The sequence below is a fragment of the Oncorhynchus tshawytscha genome, unplaced genomic scaffold (genome assembly GCF_018296145.1).
Source record: "Oncorhynchus tshawytscha isolate Ot180627B unplaced genomic scaffold, Otsh_v2.0 Un_contig_4141_pilon_pilon, whole genome shotgun sequence".
Taxonomy (NCBI): Eukaryota; Metazoa; Chordata; class Actinopteri; order Salmoniformes; family Salmonidae; genus Oncorhynchus; species Oncorhynchus tshawytscha.
This window is the reverse complement of record NW_024609499.1, coordinates 71,785-95,364: the sequence shown is the minus strand read 5'-3', so window position 1 is coordinate 95,364 and position 23,580 is coordinate 71,785. Positions and strand designations below refer to the sequence as shown.

The 23,580-nt window shown below is 43.1% G+C and overlaps 1 protein-coding gene across 3 annotated transcripts; it reads right to left on the bottom strand.

Moving 5' to 3' along the window:
- Nucleotides 1-123: 123 nt before the first annotated feature.
- On the bottom strand, nt 124-21,820 carry LOC121844972 (probable E3 ubiquitin-protein ligase TRIML2). Of its 3 annotated transcripts, XM_042315539.1 has the most exons (17): nt 21,517-21,819; nt 13,913-13,969; nt 13,401-13,572; nt 9,028-9,612; nt 8,648-8,743; nt 5,860-6,015; nt 5,437-5,514; nt 5,089-5,227; nt 3,735-3,785; nt 3,578-3,628; nt 3,422-3,466; nt 3,272-3,316; nt 3,130-3,174; nt 1,885-1,938; nt 1,739-1,765; nt 1,328-1,503; nt 124-1,127 (listed from the first exon to the last, which is right to left on the bottom strand). In XM_042315539.1, exons 4-17 carry the CDS (start codon nt 9,088-9,090, stop codon nt 753-755), a joined length of 1,401 nt encoding a protein of 466 aa, XP_042171473.1. In that variant the 5' UTR covers nt 9,091-9,612; nt 13,401-13,572; nt 13,913-13,969; nt 21,517-21,819; the 3' UTR covers nt 124-752. The 3 variants fall into 3 exon arrangements, with proteins under 3 accessions (XP_042171473.1, XP_042171475.1, XP_042171474.1); XM_042315541.1 differs by lacking the exons at nt 3,578-3,628; nt 3,735-3,785 and having other exon boundaries at nt 21,517-21,820; XM_042315540.1 differs by lacking the exons at nt 13,913-13,969; nt 21,517-21,819 and having other exon boundaries at nt 13,401-13,772.
- Between the last annotated feature and the right edge of the window lie 1,760 nt (nt 21,821-23,580).

The following is a 23,580-nucleotide window of genomic DNA, read 5'->3' as shown; positions in this document are numbered from 1 at the left end:
TTCACCTGGTCAGTCTGTGTCATGGAAAGAGCAGGTGTTCTTAAAGTTTTGTCCACTCTGTAGAATACGATGAATAAAATGACTGGCTCATAAAGGATTCTTTGTCTTTTTGTTTGTCTCTGGTCTTACTCAGTGGCTCCCAGTCCACATAGTTTACATTTGGTTTATTGTGGACATTTTTCAAAAACTGGATTGTAATGTACAAGTAATATGTTTTATTTGTAATGAATGTGGTTATGTCACAAATAGCACACTATTCCCTATAGTAATGCAATACATAGGGCCCATGGGGCTCTGGTCAAAGAAGCAGACTATATGTGAATAGGGAGCCATGTGAGACACATATGACCCTATATAGACAGATTCATCCATCGTGTGATAAGGACAGATGGTGAAATCATTAATTCTCAGACTGATGGACTGTAGTGAGTTGTATTGGTCAAAATGATCAGTCCAATCCAGACTCAGTATCCAGATTATCCATTGGTCAGCTCCATAGAACACAGGAGGTCATTATGAATGGTTCTAAGGGACTGTATTTCATTCCAGAAAATTGTTCCCTCTCTTCTGGCCTTGTTCCCTTCCCTATGTTGACATGAGACATCTGGGTATATTGGGCGCATCAGCTATAGCTTCCACCATATTGCTTTGACCTATCCAGTCCCGTCCAATTGGCTCAGTGGAGAACATTGAACAAGGACAGACTGGAAGGAAACTACCTTTAGGAATGAACAAAAAAACTAAAACCCATCTCAGTCCACCAGAGGCATCGAGACAGGACAAATGATGAGCGGCGCCTCGTTCCTGCCAGACTTATTGGTGCAAGGGCTGAAGAAGGGATGAATGACATCCGAGAAGCTGTCGGTGAATGTATAGATGAGCATCTTAGCTTCCACGTTATAGAAGGACACCTGTCCCTTATCACAGTCTATGTAGACCCCTATACGGTTGGGTTTGTGGTTGAGGCCCAGCGCTGTCGACGGTTCCGTTCGGAATGCGTAGTCCTTCTTATCCCGGAGACTCAGGAACCAGTAGCCGTGGGCGGGGCTTACTATGATCTTCCCTTTCCTGTTGATGGAGTGGCTAGCCACGCCCAGGTCCCAGTCCGTCTTCCCACCCACCTCCACCTACGAATACAAATCACCCAAAATCATAATCAATACACTACAATACAACATCATGCAATACAACAACACTGGAAGGTGAGCACATGTATATTCACATCATCCCTGGCATACAGTCCCTCCATCTATCAGGCCCCATTATGAGCCACTGTTCTTCAGCCCGATGGCTGTTGGAATGAAACTAGCCCTGCTTCTGTTCTCACCTCCCAGTAATGGCGTCCCGAAGAGAAGGCCTGGCGCCCGAGGACGCAGACCACACGGTCAAAGCGCTCGGGGCCGTCCGCCACGGGCTGGTAGCGGTCCCAGCAGCGCACCTGCTTGCCGTCGTCGGAGATGAGCAGGCGTGGGTGGGCGGTGAGGGGGTCCAGGGTGATGTCCACTGAGAGGGAGAGGAGGGAAGAGGTAGAAGGGGAGGGGGGGGCAGAGAGAGAGACATACAGAGGGAGAGAATAAGTGGGGGAGAGAAAGAGAGAACAGAGGCAGAGAGAAAGAGGGAGAAAAAGTCATCAATCACCAATCAAGAGTTCAATCAGCAGTTTTGTGTCTATAACTAGCAGGAATGTGCTTGACACATGAACACAGACAACATGATACAGGAAGAAGGAAGTACATACCTGCATATTCCTGCACTCTCCTCACCTCTGGAGAGAGAGAGAGAGAGAGAGAGAGAGAGGTGTTAAACCATCTAACCCCTGATCAAATACTGTATGTATTATCACATGACTGGGACTTTGAGTTAATAAATTAATCAAAGCCTTACTTGGTTTTGGATTTCTTCCCACTGACTGGTCTGGTTGAGGTTGAGAAAGCCAATCTGGCCAAACAAAAGAGAATACGTGTAATAAAACAATGGGTGGGTCTAATCCTAAATGCTGATTGGTTAAAATCGCATTCCAGCCGGTGTCTATTCCACAAGTTACCACCGGCTAAATCTGTCACGTTAAAATGCCTATTTACTCTGTTCCATCTGACTGCGCAGTCCACTGTCTCATCAGCCCAGCCAGGCACTTTATGAACTTTATCTCCACTATAAAATGCATCTAGACATTCTTTTAGACTAACATTTCGTTTTCAACAGCGGAGATTTGTATAAACCTTGCTGTTGGTCTCTCTGACATTTTCAACATTGTTTCAATATTCAAATTGGATCTCCAGCTGTCCCATGGTAATGAAGGTGTTGGGATTCGGGATGAGACAGACAGGCAGCGTTTCTCAGCCAGTCTAAATCATGAATCAGCTGGCATTAGGTATACAGTATAGCAAGAAATGTCAATTGAAAAAAGGTCAAACGAGACGAAGTGTAGCTAGTTTGCAGTTGTTCCAGCTTCAATTTGAAGTTATTGTGTTGTTGGCTAGCTCCTCTGAACAACAGCGTCCTGATGCCAGGCGAAATCGCGCCTCATTAGCTCATTGTGGTGGATGTATCCAAATAAATGTCACTAGAAAACAGCTTAAACTAATGCTAATGCAGCTACTGTTGATATTCTGGATGCAGTGTTTGACGTGACTGTAAGATAGCCATAGTTGGCAAGCTAGCAAGCAAGGGATACGAAGTTTCCAGCCAGTATGGCAATGAAACATTTAGAATGAACGACTGGATCGCATTCATAGATACAGAACTGAACGACTGGGTCGCGTCTCTGACAACCGAACTGATAGAATGAACGACCAGCCGGCTTGGGTAGCAACCCTAGATCTGTGTCGGCTTATATCTTGTGGAAGGATGAAATAGTTTGAATAAATTAATCAAGTTAATGCTTTTAATGAAAATATGTCAATCGTTATTTGAATATGTTAGTAACCTGTTGTATAAAAGTGACAATGCCCTCGAAGCCGGTGTTTGGAGGATATATTTGTCTCGGGCCTAACAACACCTGTGCCAATTTATCCTCCAAACACCGCCTTCTCGGTCATTATACCTTAATTAGACACTTTATGTATCATTGGTAACTGACACATATGGAATGGGCCTGAGCGTGTGAAAGAAACAGGAATGAATCCAAACCTGGACTTCCTACAGAGTGTTCTGGTGGAGGTGGAGAACGCAAACCTGGCAAAACAGTATCATGTAATCAAATACAGTGTTATTATTAGAAACAAATGGAAAGGGATGAGTGTGACAGAAGCAGCCGTGAATTAAATCTTACTTGGACTACTTCTTCCCAGGGACTGGTCTGGTTGAGAAGGTAAATCTGGCCAAACAAAATAGAATACAGGAAATCAATTATTGTATGAATTATTATACATCTGTTGGGTCTGTGAGTGTGACAGAGACATGAATGTTATCTTGGACTTACTTGGACTATTTCTTCCGACAGCATGGTTTGGTTGAGAAAGCAAACCTGGCCAAACAAAAGAGAATCAATCAAATCAATACCGTGTAGATTATTAGACACACAGAATGGGAGGAGCTGGGACTTTGAGTGTGACACAGACATGAATGAAAATCATACTTGGACTACATCTTCCCACAGATTGGTCTGGTTGAGGTTGAGGACGCAACCCTGGCCAAACATAAGAGAATGCATTAATCAATATCAGACACATCTTAGATCATAATTAACACTAAAAGATACAGATGGGATGGTACTTTGAGCGTGTAAACCTTACTTGGACTATATCTCCCCACGGATTGGTCTGTTTGAGGTTGAGGACGCAGACCTGGCCAACAAAAGACAATGCAGTGTATGGGTCTATAGGTTCTCAACTGGTTTTGCCTTGGGACCCCAAATTAACCAGGTTGTCTGTCACGACACAATATTTGCATTGGGAAAAATAATCTGCAAAATATAATCTGAAAAACTATTTTGAATTCTGTATTGATTTTAAATATAGCAATTATATGACAAGGGAACAACATTCCCACCTCTTTCATTGTCAATAAATACATTTTGCCCATGTTCTTGATGAAGATTGTTAATAAACTCACTGGTTTGAGACAACAAAAACAACCAAAATAGTGCTGCTAATAGCTTTATATTGAAAATACTGTGATTGAAGACAAACTGTTCAGAGATTAAATTATTTAAAAAAAAATGTAAGTTCATTATCATTTATTCACACTCTCTACCTGGTTTAAATTGTTTAAGTTCAGACTGGAGTATTTTTTTATTACATTTTTTATTTATTTTGCTGACACACACACAACCCATTCAAAACCGCTTGCGACCTAAATTTGGGTCACGACCCACCAGTTGAGATTCGATGGTCTACATCATCCTCTACATATTGTATTGTAGCCTTTTCGTGTTCATAAAGTAAAGTTAGACCGTCTCAACACTACAGTATTGTAGCCTAGTCGTGTTCATGAAGGAAAGTTAGACCATCTCAACACTACAGTATTGTAGTAGTGTTCATAAAGTAAAGTTAGACTGTCTCGACATTACAGTATTGTAGCCTAGTAGTGTTCATGAAGTAAAGTTAGACCATCTCAACACTACAGTATTGTAGCCTAGTAGTGTTCATGAAGTAAAGTTAGACCATCTCAACACTACAGTATTGTAGTAGTGTTCATAAAGTAAAGTTAGACCGTCTCGACATTACAGTATTGTAGCCTAGTAGTGTTCATGAAGTAAAGTTAGACAGTCACAACAATACAGTATTGTAGTAGTGTTCATAAAGTAAAGTTAGACCATCTCAACACTACTGTATTGTAGTCTAGTCATGTTCATAAAGTAAAGTTAGACCGTCTCAACACTACAGTATTGTAGCCTATTAGTGTTCATGAAGGTAAGTTAGACAGTCACAACACTACAGTATTGTAGCCTAGTAGTGCTCATAAAGTAAAATTAGACCGTCTCAACACTACAGTATTGGTGATATTCTTTATTTGTCACTTGCAACAACCCAGCGAGCAAAAGTGGTAAAATCTTGACGTAATTTCAACCAGTTTTGCCCACTTTGAAACTGATAGTACTCATAGATAGAATGTATAGGAGTTCTACAACGGTCAGCCATAACTCACAGATCTCCGGCAGTCTCTTGAGCTCCTCCCGAAACCGCTCCACCATTTGATTGACAGTCAGAAGCACCGCCCCTGAGGTGAGGTCAGAGGTCACAACAGCATCCGACCAATCCCTGGTCTGAGGCGGGGTGGAGAATGTCTGAGAAGAGGAATAAAGAGAATGGAGGAATAAATTCATTAGAAAAAACAAGTAGCAAGATCATTTTAAATGAAGAGAATGGAAAGGAAAAGTACCTCTTACCTTGTAACTAAGGTAACTAAAGGAAAAAACGGTTTCAAAAAAGGTAGAAATTGTTGAAAAGGATGAATAAAGACAAAAAGATGTGATGAACAGAAAGAGTCTCTAACCTTGAAGAAAAGTACGTAGTCGTCAGACTGGGCTAGCTGGGTGAGGGTAGCGCTTCTCTTCCTCAGCTCAGAGATCTCCTATGATAGGAAAGAAAAGACAAGAAATACTTTATTACTAATAATCCCAGAGGGAATTGGTTTGTCAACCATTGCAGCAACACAGTCACAAAGACAACAATCACCAATATCAGTAGCAAAAAAGATAGCGGCATGAATGTATTTTATTGATCACCTACTGAAGATGTAAATGAGCTGTTTACCCAAATCTAGTACAATGCATCACATTTCATGTGATTTAAGTTTTAATAATATTGTGTCAACTCTGCCTTCGCTGCTATTGATATTATTGTCCTCTTGATGAAATAAACCATTCTCTCTGAAATAAACCATTCACTCAAATAAAATTAACGAATAAAAAGAGACCTGCTCTAGGTCTCTGATGAGGGTCTGTCCTTGGTGCTGTGCAGCCCGCTGTGACATCTCTATCACCTCCAACAGCTCTGCCTGGCTCCTCTCCACAGAGCTCACCAGGGCAGAGAACACATGCATGCTGCCTGCTGTCTCATGCTCCGCACACACCTGGGGAGAGAGAGAGAGAGAGAGAGGGAGAGGGAGAGGGAGAGGGAGAGGGAGAGAGAGAGATGATGATGAGGAGAGAGAGAGAGAGAGAGAGAGAGAGAGAGAGATGATGAGGGGCAGGGAGAGAGAGAGGGATGATGAGGGGCAGGGAGAGAGGATGGAAAGACAAAGAGGGGAGGGAGAGAGAGAGGGAGAGAGAGGGATGATGAGGGGCAGGGTGAGAGGATGGAAAGACAAAGAGGGGAGGGAGAGAGAGAGAGAGAGAGAGAGAGAGAGAGAGAAAAAATTAATTGCAAAGTACGCTCTGTGTGTGTGGGTACTATGTCTGTGTGTGTCTGTGTTCTGTGTGTCTGTACTGTGTCTGTGTTCTCTGTGTGTACTGTGTCTGTGTGTGTTCTGTGTACTGTGTCTGTGTGTTTGTGTATTGTGTCTGTGTGTGTGTTCTGTATATGTGTACTGTGTCTGTGTGTTTGTGTACTGTGTCTGTGTGTGTGTTCTGTATGTGTGTGTACAGTGTGCTGTGTCTGTGTGTGTGTTCTGTGTCTGTGTGTGTGTACTGTGTCTGTATGTGTGTTCTGTATGTGTGTACTGTGACTGTGTGTTTGTTCTGTGTCTGTGTGTGTGTACTGTGTCTGTATGTGTGGTATGTATGTGTGTACTGTGTCTCTGTTTGTGTACTGTGTCTCTGTGTGTGTACTGTGTGTGTGTGTACTGTGACTGTGTGTTCTGCGTGTGTGTACTGTGTTTGTACGTGTGTTCTGTATGTGTATACTGTGTCTGTGTGTGTGTTCTGTGTACTGTGTTCAGTGTACTGTGTGCTAGCCTCTCTACACTGGCTTCCTGTCAAAGCAAGGGCTGATTTCAAGGTTTTACTGCTAACCTACAATGCATTACATGGCCTTGCTCCTACCTATCTCTCTGATTTGGTCCTGCCGTACATACCTACACGTACGCTACGGTCACAAGACGCAGGCCTCCTAATTGTCCCTAGAATTTCTAAGCAAACAGCTGGAGGCAGGGCTTTCTCCTATAGAGCTCCATTTTTATGGAACGGTCTGCCTACCCATGTCAGAGACGCAAACTCGGTCTCAACCTTTCAGTCCTTACTGAAGACTTATCTCTTCAGTGGGTCATATGATTGAGTGTAGTCTGGCCCAGGAGTGGGAAGGTGAACGGAAAGGTTCTGGAGCAACGAACCGCCCTTGCTGTCTCTGCCTGGCCGGTTCCCCTCTTCCCACTGGGATTCTCTGCCTCTAACCCTATTACAGGGGCTGAGTCACTGGCTTACTGGGGCTCTCTCATGCCGTCCCTGGAAGGGGTGCGTCACCTGAGTGGGTTGATTCACTGTTGTGGTCATCCTGTCTGGGTTGGCGCCCCCCCTAGGGTTGTGCCATGGCGGAGATCTTTGTGGGCTATACTCAGCCTTGTCTCAGGATGGTAAGTTGGTGGTTGAAGATATCCCTCTAGTGGTGTGGGGGCTGTGCTTTGGCAAAGTGGGTGGGGTTATATCCTTCCTGTTTGGCCCTGTCTGGGGGTGTCCTCGGATGGGGCCACAGTGTCTCCTGACCCCTCCTGTCTCAGCCTCCAGTATTTATGCTGCAGTAGTTAATGTGTCGGGGGCTAGGGTCAGTTTGTTATATCTGGAGTACCTCTCCTGTCCTATTCGGTGTCCTGTGTGAATCTAAGTGTGCGTTCTCTAATTCTCTCTTTCTCTCTCTCTCTCTCTCTCTCTCTCTCTCTCTCTCTCGAGGACCTGAGCCCTAGGACCATGCCCCAGGACTACCTGACATGATGACTCCTTGCTGTCCCCAGTCCACCTGGCCGTGCTGCTGCTCCAGTTTCAACTGTTCTGCCTTATTATTATTCGACCATGCTGGTCATTTATGAACATTTGAACATCTTGGCCATGTTCTGTTATAATCTCCACCCGGCACAGCCCGAAGAGGACTGGCCACCCCACATAGCCTGGTTCTTCTCTAGGTTTCTTCCTAGGTTTTGGCCTTTCTAGGGAGTTTTTCCTAGCCACCGTGCTTCTACACCTGCATTGCTTGCTGTTTGGGGTTTTAGGCTGGGTTTCTGTACAGCACTTTGAGATATCAGCTGATGTATGAAGGGCTATATAAATACATTTGATTTTTGATTTTGATTTACTGTGTACTGTGTACTGTGTACTGTGTCTGTGTGTGTACTGTGTGTGTGTGTACTGTGACTGCGTGTGTGGTCTGTTTGTGTGTACTGTGACTGTGTGTGTGTTCTGTGTCCTTGTGTGTGTACTGTGTCTGTGTGTGTGTTCTGTGTGTACTGTTTTCTGTGTCTGTGTACTGTGTGTACTGTATCTGTGTGTGTGTTCTGTGTCCTTGTGTGTGTACTGTGTCTGTGTGTGTGTTCTGTGTGTACTGTGTCTGTGTCTGTGTACTGTGTGTACTGTGTCTGTGTGTGTGTTCTGTGTCCTTGTGTGTGTACTGTGTCTGTGTGTGTGTGTCTGTGTGTGTGTGTGTGTGTGTGTGTACTGTGTCTGTGTGTGTACTGTGTGTGTGTGTGTGTGTGTGTGTGTGTGTGTGTGTGTGTGTGTGTGTGTGTGTGCTGTGTCTGTGTGTGTGTGTGTCTGTGTGTGTGTGTTCCAGACACCCACCTGTATATTCTCCAGTGATGTCCTGATGTCCTCCACCTTCTTTTCTCTCTGTGTGATCATGTCCCTCAGCTCTGCCTCTGTGATTTCCAACTGAGACTGCATACAGAAACAGACCGGAGTCAACATACTGCAATGTACTTATTCCGTATTCCTAGTATGTACATATCTACCTCTACCTCGAAGCATGTGATTAACACAATTTAAATATGTTTCAAACACCCAGTCTCTTTTGTGTAGAGTTGATTAAACTGACTATATAGCTTTGGTTAATACAGTATGTTTTCATTTCTACAGTAGTAGCATTGCAATTGGAGTACCCTACATCTCCATCAGAATTAGTTCACACACCTCTGCTCCTCCACCTCTGTCCCTCTCCCTACCTTCTTAATGAGCCACTCTCTCTTGGCTGGTATAACCTGGTGTCCATGGTGCTCTCCCTCCATGCACACGGCACACCCACACGTCTGGTCTGTCCGGCAGAAGAACTCCAGCCCCCTCTGGTGTTCAGGACAGAGAGGCGCGTCGGTGGAGGAATCAGCCGGCCCGCTCAGGGTGTATCTGCGTGGGACAACAGGAGGGGCGGGGGGACGAGAGGGCGGTGGTGTTGGAGGAGAAGGGTGAGGGCGGGTGGGGGTGGAGGACGGGCGGAGGGGTTCTGGAGTTCGAAGGTCGTTGGAACCTGGTCTTCATCTCCAACAACAAATCCCCAGGCATCACACCCATCCCTGGGGGTCTTGGAGGGACCGGAGGACGCTCAACCCCGTATGACACCCCCTCATTTCCACCGCCACCCCAACCTTGACTCTCAATCCCTCCTTCAAACACCATGGCCCCCCGGTCCAATCCGTCCGCCATCTTCTTAAACTGCTCGGTGATCTCCTTCAGGGTGCGGTTGATGTGAAGTTCCGGCCTCTTCCTGAAGCTCTCCTTACACAGCGGGCACACACACGTCTTCCCTCCTCCTCCTTCAACAACAAGTTACAGTTCATTTCATTCATTCACATGGCGGAATACATTTGATCTCTGAATGGGGATGTGATGAAATAGGCCTACTAATAGGAAACAACCAATAAGGTTGCATGGATGTAAGTTGTTGCATGTATTGGGCTCATGTACATACAAACAAATGTACATTTATATTTCAGGTAGTCTACAGTATATAGACCTATGTAAACACTTATATTTCAGGTAGTCTACAGTATATAGACCTATGTAAACACTTATATTTCAGGTAGTGTACAGTATATAGACCTATGTAAACACTTATATTTCAGGTAGTGTACAGTATATAGACCTATGTAAACACTTATATTTCAGGTAGTCTACAGTATATAGACCTATGTAAACACTTATATTTCAGGTAGTGTACAGTATATAGACCTATGTAAACACTTATATTTCAGGTAGTCTACAGTTTATAGACCTATGTAAACACTTATATTTCAGGTAGTGTACAGTATATAGACCTATGTAAACACTTATATTTCAGGTAGTGTACAGTATATAGACCTATGTAAACACTTATATTTCAGGTAGTGTACAGTTTATAGACCTATGTAAACACTTATATTTCAGGTAGTGTACAGTATATAGACCTATGTAAACACTTATATTTCAGGTAGTGTACAGTATATAGACCTATGTAAACACTTATATTTCAGGTAGTCTACAGTTTATAGACCTATGTAAACACTTATATTTCAGGTAGTGTACAGTATATAGACCTATGTAAACACTTATATTTCAGGTAGTGTACAGTATATAGACCTATGTAAACACTTATATTTCAGGTAGTGTACAGTATATAGACCTATGTAAACACTTATATTTCAGGTAGTCTACAGTTTATAGACCTATGTAAACACTTATATTTCAGGTAGTGTACAGTATATAGACCTATGTAAACACTTATATTTCAGGTAGTGTACAGTATATAGGCCTATGTAAACACTTATATTTCAGGTAGTGTACAGTATATAGACCTATGTAAACACTTATATTTCAGGTAGTCTACAGTATATAGACCTATGTAAACACTTATATTTCAGGTAGTGTACAGTATATAGACCTATGTAAACACTTATATTTCAGGTAGTCTACAGTATATAGACCTATGTAAACACTTATATTTCAGGTAGTCTACAGTTTATAGACCTATGTAAACACTTATATTTCAGGTAGTGTACAGTATATAGACCTATGTAAACACTTATATTTCAGGTAGTCTACAGTTTATAGACCTATGTAAACACTTATATTTCAGGTAGTGTACAGTATATAGGCCTATGTAAACACTTATATTTCAGGTAGTGTACAGTATATAGGCCTATGTAAACACTTATATTTCAGGTAGTGTACAGTATATAGGCCTATGTAAACACTTATATTTCAGCTAGTGTACAGTATATAGGCCTATGTAAACACTTATATTTCAGGTAGTGTACAGTATATAGACCTATGTAAACACTTATATTTCAGGTAGTGTACAGTATATAGGCCTATGTAAACACTTATATTTCAGGTAGTCTACAATATATAGGCCTATGTAAACACTTATATTTCAGGTAGTGTACAGTATATAGGCCTATGTAAACACTTATATTTCAGGTAGTCTACAGTATATAGGCCTATGTAAACACTTATATTTCAGGTAGTGTACAGTATATAGGCCTATGTAAACACTTATATTTCAGGTAGTGTACAGTATATAGACCTATTTATATTTCAGGTAGTGTACAGTATATAGACCTATTTATATTTCAGGTAGTCTACAGTATATAGACCTATGTACATTTATATTTCAGGTAGTGTACAGTATATAGACCTATGTACATTTATATTTCAGGTAGTGTACAGTATATAGGCCTATTTATATTTCAGGTAGTGTACAGTATATAGACCTATTTATATTTCAGGTAGTGTACAGTATATAGACCTATTTATATTTCAGGTAGTCTACAGTATATAGACCTATGTAAACATTTATATTTCAGGTAGTGTACAGTATATAGACCTATGTAAACATTTATATTTCAGGTAGTGTACAGTATATAGGCCTATGTAAACACTTATATTTCAGGTAGTGTACAGTATATAGGCCTATGTAAACACTTATATTTCAGGTAGTCTACAATATATAGGCCTATGTAAACACTTATATTTCAGGTAGTGTACAGTATATAGACCTATGTAAACATTTATATTTCAGGTAGTGTACAGTATATAGGCCTATGTAAACACTTATATTTCAGGTAGTGTACAGTATATAGACCTATGTACACTTATATTTCAGGTAGTGTACAGTATATAGACCTATGTAAACATTTATATTTCAGGTAGTGTACAGTATATAGACCTATGTAAACATTTATATTTCAGGTAGTGTACAGTATATAGGCCTATGTAAACACTTATATTTCAGGTAGTGTACAGTATATAGGCCTATGTAAACACTTATATTTCAGGTAGTCTACAATATATAGGCCTATGTAAACACTTATATTTCAGGTAGTGTACAGTATATAGACCTATGTACATTTATATTTCAGGTAGTGTACAGTATATAGGCCTATGTAAACACTTATATTTCAGGTAGTGTACAGTATATAGGCCTATGTAAACACTTATATTTCAGGTAGTGTACAGTATATAGGCCTATGTAAACACTTATATTTCAGGTAGTGTACAGTATATAGGCCTATGTAAACACTTATATTTCAGGTAGTCTACAATATATAGGCCTATGTAAACACTTATATTTCAGGTAGTGTACAGTATATAGGCCTATGTAAACACTTATATTTCAGGTAGTGTACAGTATATAGACCTATGTAAACACTTATATTTCAGGTAGTGTACAGTATATAGACCTATGTAAACATTTATATTTCAGGTAGTCTACAGTATATAGACCTATGTACATTTATATTTCAGGTAGTGTACAGTATATAGGCCTATGTAAACACTTATATTTCAGGTAGTGTACAGTATATAGACCTATGTAAACACTTATATTTCAGGTAGTGTACAGTATATAGACCTATGTAAACACTTATATTTCAGGTAGTGTACAGTATATAGACCTATGTAAACACTTATATTTCAGGTAGTGTACAGTATATAGACCTATGTAAACACGTATATTTCAGGTAGTCTACAGTATATAGACCTATGTACATTTATATTTCAGGTAGTCTACAGTATATAGACCTATGTACATTTATATTTCAGGTAGTGTACAGTATATAGACCTATGTACATTTATATTTCAGGTAGTGTACAGTATATAGGCCTATTTATATTTCAGGTAGTGTACAGTATATAGACCTATTTATATTTCAGGTAGTGTACAGTATATAGACCTATTTATATTTCAGGTAGTCTACAGTATATAGACCTATGTACATTTATATTTCAGGTAGTGTACAGTATATAGACCTATGTAAACACTTATATTTCAGGTAGTGTACAGTATATAGACCTATGTAAACACTTATATTTCAGGTAGTCTACAGTATATAGACCTATGTAAACTCTTATATTTCAGCTAGTGTACAGTATATAGGCCTATGTAAACACTTATATTTCAGGTAGTGTACAGTATATAGGCCTATGTAAACACTTATATTTCAGGTAGTGCACAGTATATAGACCTATGTAAACACTTATATTTCAGGTAGTCTACAGTATATAGACCTATGTAAACACTTATATTTCAGCTAGTGTACAGTATATACAAAGCCACAATACATACCATCCCAGTAGGTGGAGATGCAGTCCAGACAGTAGCTGTGACCACAGGGTGTGGAGACTGGGTTGGTGAACACATCCAGGCAGATAGAACAGATGAACTGATCCTCAGAGAGGAAGCCACCCGACCCGGAGAGAGCCATTCTGGGGAAAATGGTAGAGCTAGTGGTCTGGACCTCTGCAGGGGAAACGGTATGGCTGGCTGGTAGGGCTACTTGTCTGGAGCTCTGCAGGGGAGACGGTAGGGCTGGCTGGTAGGGCTACTTGTCTGGAGCTCTGCAGGGGAGACGGTAGGGCTGGCTGGTAGGGCTACTTGTCTGGAGCTCTGCAGGGGAGACGGTAGGGCTGGCTGGTAGGGCTACTTGTCTGGAGCTCTGCAGGGACGGTAGGGCTGGCTGGTAGGGCTACTTGTCTGGAGCTCTGCAGGGGAGACGGTAGGGCTGGCTGGTAGGGCTACTTGTCTGGAGCTCTGCAGGGGAGACGGTAAGGCTGGCTGGTAGGGCTACTGGTCTGGACCTCTGCAGGGGAGACGGTAGGGCTGGCTGGTAGGGCTACTGGTCTGGAGCTCTGCAGCTAGGGGGCAACAGAACACAAGTGTTAGGTGTCATTAAAAAGTTTGTTGAGAGGAATCTGCCCAGCCCAGAGGGAGCCTGGCTGGGGCTGGGGCTGGAGGCTGGGGCTGGGGCTGGAGGCTGGGGCTGGGGCTGGAGGCTGGGGCTGGGGCTGGAGGCTGGAGGCTGGGGCTGGAAGCTGGGGCTGGGGCTGGGGCTGGGGCTGGAGGCTGGAGGCTGGGGCCGGTGAGACGCTAAGGCTGGCTGGTAGGGCTACTTATCTGGATCTCTGCAGCTAGGGGACAGGAGCTCCCAGGTATTAGGTGGATTGAGAGTATGTGTAAATGTCACTTTTGTTTAGGTAATGTCTGTCAACACTGTATTACATAACACACACACACACACACACACAGACTGTGTCCTCCACAGAGGAACATTTGTCTCAGTCAAGCATGGCTGCCTGTGAGATAATGTAGAAGAATGTGGTCTGTGCACTCTGACTGATGTTTACCCTCGTTAGCTCACACAGTAGGCCTGTATCTGTCACATCAGACAGGGGGTGGAATGAAGTAGGACCGGTAGCACAGAGGAGACCTCAACCAGCGCTGATACTGTCGCCTATGGCAACATGGTAAAACAACCTGGTCTGGTTGGAGAAAACAAGGATCAATAGGCCTTCAGGCTGTTGTTAGGCCACAGCCTCTGCCTGACAGGAAACATCTTTAAACATGCACTATAATTAGGCAATATGTTTAAAACACAAAATAAGACTGCTAGTAATCCTCACTTACTCGTTTGCACTCTGTAACCTAAACTGCTATTTGGGGCTCACACAATGTTACTTTCACAAATCACTACCTAGACAATGTCATTACCACCCAGCCTAAGTCATGACCACCCAGCCTATGCCATGACCACCCAGCCTATGTCATGACCACCCAGCCTAAGTCATGACCACCCAGCCTATGTCATGGCCACCCAGCCTAAGTCATGACCACCCAGCCTATGTCATGGCCACCCAGCCTAAGTCATGACCACCCAGCCTATGTCATGACCACCCAGCCTAAGTCATGACCAACCAGCCTAAGTCATGACCACCCAGCCTATGTCATGGCCACCCAGCCTAAGTCATGACCACCCAGCCTAAGTCATGACCACCCAGCCTATGTCATGACCACCCAGCCTATGTCATGACCACCCAGCCTATGTCATGGCCACCCAGCCTATGTCATGACCACCCAGCCTAAGTCATGACCACCCAGCCTATGTCATGACCACCCAGCCTAAGTCATGACCACCCAGCCTATGTCATGACCACCCAGCCTATGTCATGACCACCCAGCCTAAGTCATGACCACCCAGCCTAAGTCATGACCACCCAGCCTATGTCATGACCACCCAGCCTATGTCATGACCACCCAGCCTAAGTCATGACCACCCAGCCTAAGTCATGACCACCCAGCCTAAGTCATGACCACCCAGCCGAAGTCATGACCACCCAGCCAATGTCAAGGCCAACCAGCCTATGTCATGGCCACCCAGCCTAAGTCATGACCACCCAGCCTAAGTCATGACCACCCAGCCTATGTCATGACCACCCAGCCTAAGTCATGACCACCCAGCCTATGTCATGACCACCCAGGGTAAATCATGTTCTTAGTACTTATTATTATCTTTCATTTGTTTATGGTTAATGTCAGTAGCAATACTAGGGGTGCCACATGTAAAATATCCATATGCACTCACTCACTCACTCATACACACACACACACACACACACACACACACACACACACACACACACACACACACACACACACACACACACACACACACACACACACACACATACACACACAGAGAGAGAGAGCTCATGGGGTTTAAGGTGGAAGAGAGCAATACAAATTTAAATTACGTCATCATTTCTCAACGTTTGTACGGACAGATGTAGTCTATTGAATCTCATTATAGAATATGCCCAAATGCATCCTCCAATTACAACATCTGCCTATACCCACACATATTGTCTCAAGAAAAACATCTATATTTTGAATGAAGTTGGACGAAATGACCTTCTATATTTCCACCTAATACAGCTACTTACTTTCTTTTGCAGCTCTTCCTCAGAAGCAAACTGGTAAGGCATAACTTTCCACTCCAAGGTTACCTGGAATTTTGCCTTTCAGGATTTGAAAAATATGATTGGTTAACCATTGGCCTATGACATGTCTTGCGCTGCACTGGGCTGCATGGCATGTCAGATCTTAAACATGACTGAAGAACATGTGTTTACCATCACCAGTAGGTTTAGGCTACCACATCCTCACGATATTATATATATTTTCATAAGCGCAATGTGATCGCAAGTGACAGGTCAGAATATTTGATCAAAATTTGGGACAAATCAGCCCTTTTGTTTTATAAGTTAGTAGTGTTTGAATTTGTTGATAAAATGCATGACATGAATGACATGATTGGCTTTGGTCACCCAAAGCCATACGTGAAATCAATGACATAATACTTCCATTGGTTCCATGGTTTAATTAAATAGAATGCACTTCTTCACTTCCTTCACTGTGTTATCTCATACTAATGTTCTCTTGCAGGAAAATCCACAGGTACTTGCCATCTCACTTATCATGCATCTGTACCTTGAGTACTACTTATCATCAACTATCAGGTGACTAGGCAACGTGAAATCAATGACATAATACTTCCATTTCCATCATCTATTGGATGCAGATAAATGTACAGAGCTGGCTATCAAAGACACGTATTTTGTGGGACAAGACTCGCAGTCACACAGGACTTAAAGTTGATAGAACTCAAAATGTGGTAGACTACTATATAGGCCAACACACAAGGGACCAGGGCCAGATTAATGCAGGAGATTACCAGGGCAGAAGCCCCTGGGGGTCCCAGGCCAGTGGTGGGCCCAGGCTGTGGTGGGACCAAGACAGAGATTTTTTTAATATACTTTAAAAAAATATATATAATAATAAAGGAAATATATTATGTATCTATTATTTATCTTAATATTACATATCAGGGGTACTTAGCTCTTACCCTTCGAGGCCCGGAGCCTGCTGGTTTTCTGTTCGACCTAATAATTAATTGCACCTTCCTGGTGTCCCAGGTCTAAATCAAATCAAATCAAATGTTATTGGTCACATACACATGGTTAGCAGATGTTAATGCGAGTGTAGTGAAATGCCTGTGCTTCTAGTTCCAACCATGCAGTAATATCTAACAAGAAATCTAACCATTTCACAACCACTACCTTATACACACAAGTGTAAAGGAATGAATAAGAATATGTACATATAAATATATGGATGAGTGATGGCCGAACGGCATAAGCAAGATGCAGTAGATGGTATAGAATACAGTATATACATATGAGATGAGTAATGTAGGATATGTAAACATTATATAAAGTGCTATTGTTTAAAGTGACTAGTGATACATTTACTACATCCAATTTGTTATTATTAAAGTGGTTTGAGATTTGAATCAGTATGTTGGCAGCAGCCACTCATTGTTAGTGATGGCTGTTTAACAGTCTTGATGGCCTTGAGATAGAAGCTGTTTTTCAGTCTCTCAGTCCCAGCTTTGATGCACCTGTACTGACCTCGCCTTCTGGATGATAGCGGGGTGAACATGCAGTGGCTCGGGTGGTTGTTGTCCTTGATGATCTTTTTGGCCATCCTGTGAGAGGTGGTGTAGGTGTCCTGGAGGTAGTTTGCCCCCGGTGGTGCGTTGTGCAGACCTCACTACCCTCTGGAGAGCCTTACGGTTGTGGGCGAGCAGTTGCCATACCAGGTGGTGATACAGCCCGACAGGATGCTCTCGATTGTGCCTCTGTAAAAGTTTGTGAGTGTTTTTGGTGACAAGCCACATTTCTTCAGCCTCCTGCGGTTGACGAGGCGCTGTTGCGCCTTCTTCACCACACTGTCTATGTGGGTTGACCATTTCAGTTTGTCCGTGATGTGTACGCCGAGGAACTTAAAACTTTCAACCTTCTCCACTACTGTCCCGTTGATGTGGATAGGGAGCAGCTCCCTCTGCTGTTTCCTGAAGTCCACGATCATCTCCTTTGTTTTGTTGACGTTAAGTGTGAGATAATTTTCCTTACACCACCCTCTGCGGGCCTCACCTCCTCCCTGTAGACCGTCTCGTCATTGTTGGTAATCAAGCCTACCACTGTAGTGTCGTCTGCAAACTTGATATTTGAGTTGGAGGAGTGCATAGCCGTGCAGTCATGGGTGAACAGGGAGTACAGGAGAGGGCTGAAATGAGTTAGGGCAGTGTGCAGTGTGATTGATTGCGTTGTCTGTGGACCTATTGGGGCGGGAAGCAAATTGGAGTGGGTCTAGGGTGTCAGATAGGGTGGAGGTGATATGATCCTTGACTAGTCTCTCAAAGCACTTCATGATGACAGAAGTGAGTGCTATGGGGCGATAGTGGTTTAGCTCAGTTACCGTAGCTTTCATGGGAACAGGAACAATGGTGGCCCTCTTGAAGCATGTGGGAACAGTAGACTGGGATAGAGATTGATTGAATATGTCAGTAAACACACCAGCCAGCTGGTCTGCGCATGCTCTGAGGACGCGGCTGGGAATGCCGTCTGGTCTGGCAGCCTTGTGAGGGTTAACACATTTAAATGTTTTACTCACGTTGGCTGCTGTGAAGGAGAGCCCACAGGTTTTGGAAGCAGGCCGTGTCGGTGGCACTGTATTGTCCTCAAAGCGAGCAAAGAAGTTATTTAGTTTGCCTGGGAGCAAGACATCGAGGTCCGCGACGGGACTGGTTTTCTTTTTGTAGTCCGTGATTGACTGTAGACCCTGCCACATACCTCTCTTGTCTGAGCCGTTGAATTGTGACTCTACTTTGTCTCTATACTGACGCTGATCTTGTTTGATTGCCTTGCGGAGGGAATAGCTACACTGTTTGTATTTGGTCATGTTTTCGGTCGCCTTGCCCTGAGTTAAAGCAGTAGTTTGCACTTTCAGTTTTGCGCGAATGCTGCCATCAATCCACAGTTTCTGGTTGGGGAAGCTTTTAATAGTCGATGGGGGTAAAACGTCACCGATGCACTTGCTAATAAACTCGCTCACCGAATCAGCAATTACATCAATGTTATTGTCCGACGCTATCCGGAACATATCCCAGTCCACGTGATCGAAGCAATCTTGAAGTGTGGAATCAGATTGGTCTGACCAGCGTTGAACAGACCTGAGCAGACCTGGCTGGGAGCAACAAAAATGGAGTCGTGGTCAGATTTTCTGAAAGGAGGGCGAGGGAGGGCTTTGCTTGCGTCGCGGAAGTTAGAGTAACAATGATCCAGAAATGTGCCAGCCCGGGTTGCTCATTCATTGTTTTAAGATTAGCCTTATTAAAATCCCCAGCTATAATAAATGCAGCCTCGGGATATGTGGTTTCCAGTTTACATAGAGTCCATTGAAGTTCTTTCAGGGCCGTCAAGGTGTCTGCGGGGATATACACGACTGTGATTATACTTGAAGAGAATTCTCTTGGTAGATAATGCGATCGGCATTTAATTGTAAGGAATTCTAGGTCAGGTGAACAAAAGGACTTGAGTTCCTGTATGTTGTTATGATGACACCACGACTCGTTAATCAGAAGGCATACACCCCTTCTCTCTTCTTACCAGAGAGATGTTTGTTTCTGTCGGCGCGCTGCGTGAAGAAACCAGGTGGCTGTACCGACTCCGATAACATATCCTTAGTGAGCCACGTTTCCGTGAAACAGAGAATGTTACAATCTCTGATGTCTCTCTGGAAGGTAACCCTTGCTCGGATTTCGTCTACCTTGTTGTCAAGAGTCTGGACATTGGCGAGTAGTATACTCGGGATTGGTGGGCGATGTGTCTGTCTACGGAGCCTGACCAGAAGACCGCTCCGTCTGCCCCTTCTGCGGCCCATTGTCCTGGGAGGTGGACCAAACAGAGGATCCGCTTCGGGAAAGTCGTATTCCTGGTGGTAATGTTGGTAAGTTGATGTTGCTCTTATATCCAATAGTTCCTCCCGGCTGTATGTAATAAAACTTAAGATTTCCTGGGGTAACAGTGTAAGAAATAATACATTAAAAAACTAAGTACTGCATAGTTTCCTAGGAACGCGAAGCGAGGCGGCCATCTCTGTCGGTGCCGGATCCAGCCACAATCAATAAATTATAGGGGATCAATGAACAAATGCAGTGGAACTGGCTTTGAGATCCAGAGTTGAGTTCAAGGGTTATATATTATATGTACAGTATGTATGTGGTATATAATTAGTACTTTTTTACTGCAACCGCCAACCACAGGAAGACTCAGGAGCTCTCAGTGAGTGTAGACAGCCTGCTGCTGCCTGCTGCCACTCTGATAATCATCAGATGGGGGAGGAGAAGAGGTAGGGGGTTGGCCCTGCCTTGATTGGGTAACTGATTATTAACATTCAAATAAACTGCATAATAAATTATTGTGACTGATCAATTGTGAGTCAGGGGCTGGGATCGAGCCTATAAGGGGGCCCAAGAGGCACATCTTTTTAAATAAAAATGATGTTCTTTTTTTATTTATTATTATTTGTTTTTATCCGACCACAGGAGGCCGCGCTCAATGTCGGAACTCATTTGAAAGCACTGAAGTCGGAAGTCCTTTTTTTTCTATTCTGTGTAGCCTGAATGTAGCTCTTTAGAACAGTGTGTTCCCATGAATTGCATTTTGGAACATTGACACATAACCTACTGCTGAGTGCGCATTGCTGTGCTTAAAATGTGCAGAAGTAACAGCTCATTAACATTTTAAGCTGAACGTTCTAATCTCTTGCGTTAGCTTTAATTGACAGCGTATTATTGTTATGTGTTTTGTATGTACAGTAGTTGTATGAATTTAGATATATCCTCCCAGAACTGTCCCAGAGTGTTTGAATCTTCCCAGACATTCCAGACATTTTATCATCGCCGGGACAACAGGACACCCTTCATTTCGGAGCCCTGCCTATATACTGTACTTAGCTACCTACGGGAGAAATATCTAGCTGGCTAGAAGGAGCTAGGCCTACTGTGGAATAGTACTAGGAAATAGTCAGTGTTTTTGAGTTTACTCTACTGCTAGCTATTGTTAGCTAGATATTTAAGTGACATCTATGTTGAGGCCTAATGTAATTAGATATTGAAGGTGACACATGCAAAGTAGCTACGTCTTCCTGGTCTCAGTACTTCTACATTTTTCAGGACTAAGTTTGGGTCTCCACCTGAGACTTTCCCCACATTTACATATGCTTAGGCTTTCTTCACAGATTCACATGGCTCCTCCTGGTGTATATTTAGAGAATGGAAATGAGCTAGCTCCAATGTAATATTATCATACCAAGTCTGATAAAGTGTAGCAATTCTACAAACTAAGCACCACTGACAAACCCACTTGTGATCCATCATGTGACAGGTGTACAATAGGCTAGTATTGAAGAAACACACACACACAATGCACTGGCCCACATAAAAATATATGCAAAACGCTTGCTTATTAGCTAGGACTTTATCATTTTGAGATGGACCTAGTACCTGTTCTGTGGTCCTTGAGACTTCCAAGTGGATAATGTCCAGTGTCCTGTCTTCTGTCAGTCTTCCCCTCCTCTATCTTGTTGTTCCTTGTTACACACTTTTCCCCTTTTCTCACTTTCTGTCTTTTCCTCACTGCTCACAACAGGTATCCAGAGTTAGACTGAGGTTGTTGTCATCATGATGGAGTAACTGCAGACTTTACAGTTGGTTCCTTCCTCCCTCCCTCAGCCAATCCAACCAGCCAGACAGGTGTGCCGACCAGGTTCAGGTATGCGTTTAATTCTCTCTCTTTCTCTCTCTTTCTCTCTCTCGCTCTCTCTCTCTCTCTCTCTCTCTCTCTCTCTCTCTCTCTCTTTCTCTCTCTCTCTCTCTCTCTCTCTCTCTCTCTCTCTCTCCTCTCTCTCTCTTCTCTCTCTCTCCTTTTCCACACCTGTCTGACATCCTCTAAAGGATTTGTAAGGATTAACTCATGGCACTGTTCTAGCAGTACCTCACTTTACTCTCTCGCCTAAACTCCCATAACTGAGGTAGCATTTTCCCAGAGATGGTGGCCCCTTGACGCACACAACCGTATTACATGTGTTTACTCTTGACTGAGAGAGTGGCGGGCGGTGTAGGTCTAATAACATATCATTAGGCTTGCGAGACACAGGCTACACCTGTTAAATGTTATCACGAGAGGTAAGGCTTTTGTGGTTCCGAGCACATTCAACTACAATTGGTGTCCTGTCTTGGAGGAAAAGTACACAGAGCTTGAAAAATGTAATCAAATCAAGTTGTAATTGTCACATGCGCCGAATACAACAGGTATTTGATTTGACCTTACAGTGAAATGCTTACTTACGAGCTCTTAACCAAAAATGCAGTTTTAAGAAAATACCCCCAAAACAGTAAGAGATAAGAATAACAAATAATTAAAGAGCAGCAGTAAAATAACAATAGCGGGGCTATATACAGGGGGTACCGGTTCAGAGTCAATGTGCGGGGGCACAGGTTAGTCAAGGTAGTTGAGGTAATACGTACATGTAGGTAGACAGATCTTACCACCCGTTTTACTGGTTCTCCTATTCAAGTCCCCTTCAGGATCCGCCTCACGGTTATGCTGTTAAACATAAAGTCTAAGTGCTGTAACTGTATACTATTCCTTGAGTGTGCAAATAAAGAGTTAATGATTTGTAAGTCTTTGAAGAATTCTAGTTGCCACACAGACACCATACAGACACAATTAGAAGGAGAGGATTGTTAGCTCAGCAGCTGTGAGTGACGTGAGTGACGTGAGTGACGTGAGTGACGTGAGTGACGTGAGTGACGTGAGTGACGTGAGTGACGTGAGTGACGTGAGTGACGTGAGTGACGTGAGTGACGTGAGTGACGTGAGTGACGTGAGTGACGTGAGTGACGTGAGTGACGTGAGTGACGTGAGTGACGTGAGTGACGTGAGTGACGTGCCTTGTGTGTGAATGTGGTGCAGCAGATCAACTGACATTGACTGACAATTTCAAGTGTGTTATTTGAAAGTAGGCTAGATTTGTTTTAATGTGGAATACGGCAACATTTGTGGTTTTATTCATACACATTGTCTACATAAGAAGCCTGGTTGACCCAGCAAGTAGGCCTACAGCTTGTCCCATGGGTGTGTTCTCTTGCACTGTCACCTGTTTTTAAGCTGCTATGACATTATGACAATAGCTAGAAGGTGCTGCATCTAACTAGACCTGAATAAACCAAATATGCACTTAAAAAATGTTTGGGTTGATCGACAAGAGCACAGGTAAGTGGAAACATCATGCAACTTTCAATTTTTTTGAGAACATAAAACTGCATGAACTTAATAACAAAACGTGAAGTCATTTAGAGAATGGTGTGTGTTTGTTCATGGCTTTCTGGGAGGACTGACTCATTAGGCAAAAGAGAGGACTGACTCATTAGGCAAAGAGAGGACTGAGTCATTAGGCAAAAGAGAGGACTGAGTCATTAGCCAAAAGGAACACTGACTCATTAGACAAAAGAGAGGACTGACTCATTAGGCAAAAGAGAGGACTGACTCATTAGGCAAAAGAGAGG